General features: G+C 36.3%; 1 protein-coding gene across 1 annotated transcript; it reads left to right on the top strand.

Moving 5' to 3' along the window:
- The first annotated feature begins 931 nt into the window (after positions 1-931).
- On the top strand, positions 932-5,573 carry LOC123556461 (uncharacterized). The gene is made up of 2 exons (XM_045347205.2): positions 932-1,387; positions 3,706-5,573. Exons 1-2 carry the CDS (start codon positions 1,247-1,249, stop codon positions 3,895-3,897), a joined length of 333 nt encoding a protein of 110 aa, XP_045203140.2. The 5' UTR covers positions 932-1,246; the 3' UTR covers positions 3,898-5,573.
- Positions 5,574-5,974: the final 401 nt, after the last annotated feature.

Here is a 5,974-nt window from a genome sequence, read left to right on the forward strand (position 1 = left end):
ATATTAGACAGCAAAAAAAGCTTTTATTCTAATTTTCACAGTTAAATGATATGTATATAATACGAAATAATTGAAAGCAAAGGTGGGTCAATAAAATCCGCCTTGAAATGACATCATTAATATCAGACAAATAAAATCCGCCTTACTAACTACTGAACAAGCTTTTTAGCAGGCGAATTGGAACGATACAGAAAGGTGGCGGTGGTGAGGTGGAGGTGCACCAGTTTAAACGGTATTAAATTATTGTTATTAATATTTCGATTTTGTGCTTTGTGTGTACACTTCAGATAAAAACTGGTTACTGACACAGTCAGAATGTTACTGCCCTATCACGCTCCGTAATTAGATCACTTATTAAAGAAAACATGCACTGATCACGCAACGTTTCAATACAATCTTCACATCGCGATAAATAGCACACGACTAAGAGGGATGTTCCTTAAGTACGACGCATGAGGGTAAACTGTATTGTTACACTGTCCAACAGGTCAACCCAAACGACGTTTTTTTCGAAGAAAGTACAATTTGAATTGAACCAGTTGATAGATATAATATTATCCCTCCATCAACTTACATATCAAATTTTGTTTGATTCCAGTATACAAGGAAGAAATGGCTACCACAGAAAAAAAAATATAATATTATCCCATCTTTATGAAAACGCGAAGTCACGGCTGACAAGGATATCTCAATGCATCCCGCCGAATTCTGACATCACAATCATTAACTTAATATTTGTGGCAATCAACACACGAGGAAGTAGATCTAATTGCTATCACGGATACCACAAGGTTATCCCGCCAAACCATGAAATTACTCTGCCGCCAACTGTAAATATGTACAAGAAAATACATGTAACAATCAAACAAAAATGTGAGATATTTAAAATCAGGTTATGATATGTTAATGTTGACTGCCGCTGTAACTCCATTCCACAATAGCATTTGTACGATATCTAGGCCGTTTCTGTTTATAGCAGGCACTCTTATCAGCAGTCTGTGACGTCAGGCGATTCAGACAAACATTTCGGAATCGCACTGTGTAAACTGTAATGTACATGTAAACAAAGCTTAAGGTTAAATATTTCTGGAGATAAATTAATGGATAAATTATGGTAACAACTAAACACTGTTGTTACGGAGATTGTAAAAGTGACTTGAGGACATTGAATAATGATGTACTTTTTTATTGGTTTTGGAAATGGATTTGATCATTTCCAAAGCCCAAAATAGATTGTGAAAAGTATATGCGTTGGGTGCAAAATTGTGGACGGAAATATTTTACCATCGCCAATGTTAATAAGGAAACATATATATGTTCAATGCACTTCGTCGGTGGGAAGGGTCAGACGGAAGAAAATCCAGACCCAATCAAATATGGAACAGAGGTAAAACTGTGTTTCATTTACAGACTAAACTCGGTATTGAGTCAGTATTATGTAAATGACCGTCTGTCGAGAATATGAAAACGCGTTGATTTTTAATAATGAAATAATACAATCTTATTTGATAATGTACTTAGAATGTGTATGCAGCAATACTGAATCAAATACACAGTAATGAAACAATGAAATAACAAATGAATGAAGTATTGCCATGCAATACAAAGTCCCCTACTGGAAGGCACCTAATATTCTCTACTGCAGTATAACATAATGAACTAAAACTGTCAATGAGGTATAAACAATATTGTACTATATATACAATATGTTATAACAACACACTTGGATTAAAATGTGCATATATAAAAATCCACAGTTGTTTTCATATTGAATTGTTTTGGCTGATTATAAAAATATTATCATATAAGTTATTTATAGTAACAACAAAGGGATATTAATCTTAAAAAAAAAAAAAAAAAAAAATGTATATAATATAAGTCCACAAGAAACTCTTTACCAGGTAGAGATAGGTCAAAATACACCTAAAAATTGGATGTAACATGCATGTTGTACCAGAGAAAAGTGGTCTCGATTTTTCTCTACCGCCAGTAATAAAAAAGTTACAATACAATCTATTTATAGTATAAACAAAGGACGTAATTCTAAAAACAAGGGTGCCTCATGGTGGTGAATATTTGGTCCAAGTTACATCAAAATCACTCCATGCATGAAGAAGAAATGCTCCGTACAAAGTTATTCTTGAATTTGACCTTTGACCTCTAAATATGACCTTGACCTTAGACCTAGGGACCTGGTTCTTGTGCATGACAATCCGTCTTATGTAGGTGAACATTTGTGCCAAGTTTCATCACAATCCCTCCATGCATGAAGAAGAAATGCTCCAAACAAAGTCACTCTTGTGTCTGACCTTTGGTCTCCAAGTGTGACCTTGACATTAGACCTTAGGCCTGAGTTTTGCGCATGACATGTTGTCTCATCCAGGGGAATATTTATGCCAACTGATATCTAAATCCTGTTTTGCATGACAAAGTTATAGACCGGACAGGAAAAAAATCCTCTTGACCTTTGATCTCAAAGTGTGACCTTGACCTTTAAGCTAGGGTACTGGGTGTTGCACATGACACGTCGTCTCATCATAGGGAACATTTATGCCAAGTAATATTGTAATCCCTTGATGGATGACAGACGAGTTCTGGATCGGACAGGAAAAAAAACCTTATTGACCTTTGACCTCCAGCTGTGACCTTGACCTTTGAGCTAAGGGTCTGAGCTTTGCACATGACATGTTGTCTCATCATGGGGAACATTTATGCCAAGTAATATTAAAATCCCTTCATGGATGGCAGAGTTATGGACGGGACAGGAAAAAAACTCTGTTGACCTTTGACCCCCATTTCTGACCTTGACCTTTAAGCTAGGGGTCCGGGATTTGCGCATGACATGTCGTCTCATCATGGGGAACATTTGTGCCAAGTGATATTAAAATCCCTTAATGAATGTCAGAGTTATGGACCGGACATGAAACAGACCCTGTTCATGCTATGTTTACATTTGACTGCTAAGTGTGACCCTGACCTTTGAGCTAGAGGTCTGAAAGTTGTGCATGACATATCGTCTTATTATGAGGTACATTTGTGCCAAGTAATATTAAAATCCCTTCATGGATGGGAGAGTTATGGACCGGACAGGAAAAAAAGCCTTGTTGACCTTTGACCTCCAATTGTGACCTTGGCCTTTAAGCTAGGGGTCCAAGTTTTGCGCATGACACGTCGTCTCATCATGGGGAACATTTGTGCCAAGTAATACTAAAATCCCTTCAAGGATGGGAGAGTTATGGACCGGACAGGAAAAAAGCCCTGTTGACATTTGACCTCCAATTGTGACCTTGACCTTTAAGCTAGGGGTACGGGTTTTGCGCATGACACGTCGTCTCATCATGGGGAATATTTGTGCCAAGTAATATTAAAATCCTTTCATGGATGACAGAGTTATGGACCGGACACGAAATTAAGGACGGACGGACGGACGGAATGACGGAAAAGCGCATTCCTATAGTCCCCGAAACTGGTTTTCAACCAGTAGGGGACTAATAATAATCCATTGGCTGTCACTAAAAGTTTGAGAAGGTGGGAGGGTATTGTGTTGTAGACAACTGGTACCGTGTTAAAAATGAAGTTTGAAATTCTAACTAGTGTAAGCAATCAAGACAAGACTCCTAGCTGTAGACCAGGGCGTATGCGGCATATTTCATCCCAGATTCAGTTGTGCATGATTTTAACTGAACTCCACTTTTATATCTACAGGTTACCAGAAAGAGAAAAATGCCTGCTGAACGCCTGCCATACAAGTCATCAAAACAGCAGCGTACAGAAAGAAATGAGGCAGCCCAAGCAATGATGATGTTACCAATCACTGGTACCATCAGTCCTGTCGTGAGTGAAAATGCACATGAGGCTGTTGCAGATAATGCTCCAAAAACGTTGTTCAGAAATTAATTGTAAACCAGATGTACAGGAAAAGGAAAGTCAGACAGAAAAAACAGTGTCATCAGATATTGTAAGGTTAAACATACAGAACAGAATTTTAGAAAACAATCTCAAAGTCTCATCTCAAGATCAGTTCCAGATTCAGAAGCCAAAGAAACAAAATAAGGTTGAAGAAAAGGCAAGAGTCACTGAGGCCCTCAGTGTGGACACTTTATGAATGATGACAAAGCGTTTAAGTTTCTGGTTTGACATGCATCCAGTTTTTGTTCCTGTGGGACTTCTTGGGAGACTGTACACAGAAAATCAATTTTTGGAATTCCAGTGTAAGCAATCCAGACAAGACTCCTAGCCGTAGACCAGGGCATAAGCGGCTTAGTTGTTTATGTTTCTCATGCGTGTTCGGCTTGATTGTTACACCAAGATTTGGCGTACAGGTTCGAAACAAACACGAGACAAGTTTCCATAATAATAATAACCTGGGTTCAATTACTTTATAAAAAGTTTTCGATGTTAAAGAAATTTATGTTTGCTTCCAGAAGGAAAGTCCGAAAACATTTGCCAAGATGTTTTAATAAATATTAAAATATACGCTGTATACGGAGACACATTAAATCGGAATCCACCTAAAAACATGAATACACCGGAATACATTTTCCATAACCGAAATACTCCTGTATTTTTTTTTAAGTTAGAGGTATTTTTGAAGGGTCTTTGATATAATTTAATCAGAGATATCATGAATAATTAATATACGAAAGGAAAATAAAATACGTTTACGCAAAATAATTCTATACGAGATTGAAAATCGGCGACCGCGCGGGAAATTTCCGTAACCAAAATACACCCGTATTTCATTAATAAATGGTATTTTTAGGGTTAATTGCAAAAATCATGCGTGTATAAAATATTGTTCTAAAGTTCATGTGCAAGCCCCAGGAAATTTTCAAGCCAAGGGAAATCAGTACTCTTCTTTAAGGGATACACTTCATACAAGTTTCTTGTTGCAACTGCACTAAATGGCGCTATCCTGTATGTAAGCGATACGTTTGAAGGCAGTATCAGTGGCAAGGAGATTGTAAAAACAATCAGATGTTTGAGAATTTGATATGTTTAAATGAAGATCAAGTTAAGTTGATTCGACCACCATTTCTTGGTTCTAGGCATCAGTTTACCCCACAGGAGGAAGATTTGACAAAAGACGTTGCTAAACATAGAATTCATGTCGAGCGCTCAATTAAAAGAATTAAAAAAAAATATCAGCGAGTTATACCCAAGCTTTGCAGCCAGTTTTCTCACAACTAGTTTTTGTTACAGCTTGCTTAGTTATTTTTCAGGACCCACTAGTTAAATAAATAATTAGGCGTAAAAAAATGTTTGTTTCCGGTAACATGACCTATGCTAAATTTTTGGCTCTACCCTAAATGTTTTTATGGCCTTGGAGAATATTTTTTTCAACTTATTAACACAAAGTTTTTTATGCTTTAAACATGGTCAGTGATGTTAGAAATCAATTACTTATGCTCTAAAGGCATAACCCCCTTACTTGTTTTACTGTTTTGACATAGGAATAATTTCTGAAAAGTCACACTTAATAACCCTCCCCCCACCACACACACACAGACACACACACACACGCGCGCGCGCGCCAAAACAAATTTCCGACCTGCCTACCCTAATTTTTTAGCATGTTACCCGAAACAAAGAATGATTTTTTAGGCCTTATGATCTGCAGTTTCAACTTTTGTCATATAAAAGTACACAAGTCATTTGTTTGAACAGAGAAAAGTAAACGATCACTCTTAAATTTTTATTTACTTTTCATGTATTTACATATGTTACAATGATGATTTCAGTTAATACTACAATACTATTAAAATCATCTGTAAAGTTAACAATAATAAATATTTGTTTTCACTATATTCGTACATTGCTTATAATGTATAACAGATACTGGTTGCTTAAGAATAAAAAAAAACAACAAATATCTGCATGATAATTTATATACTATAATATAAATTTTATGAAAAAAAGTTATTTACTGGACTGAAAATATTGCTTAGAATTTAATTGAGCTATGTTATAGCGC

The sequence above is a fragment of the Mercenaria mercenaria genome, unplaced genomic scaffold (genome assembly GCF_021730395.1).
Source record: "Mercenaria mercenaria strain notata unplaced genomic scaffold, MADL_Memer_1 contig_3029, whole genome shotgun sequence".
NCBI classification, from domain to species: domain Eukaryota; kingdom Metazoa; phylum Mollusca; class Bivalvia; order Venerida; family Veneridae; genus Mercenaria; species Mercenaria mercenaria.

Coding starts and splice junctions, on each gene's coding strand:
- LOC123556461 (XM_045347205.2), top strand. CDS start 1,247: ATGCGTTGGGTGCAAAATTGTGGACGGAAATATTTTACCATCGCCAAT. Junction 1,388..3,705: donor CAATCAAATATGGAACAGAG/GTAAAACTGTGT, acceptor TTATATCTACAG/GTTACCAGAAAGAGAAAAAT.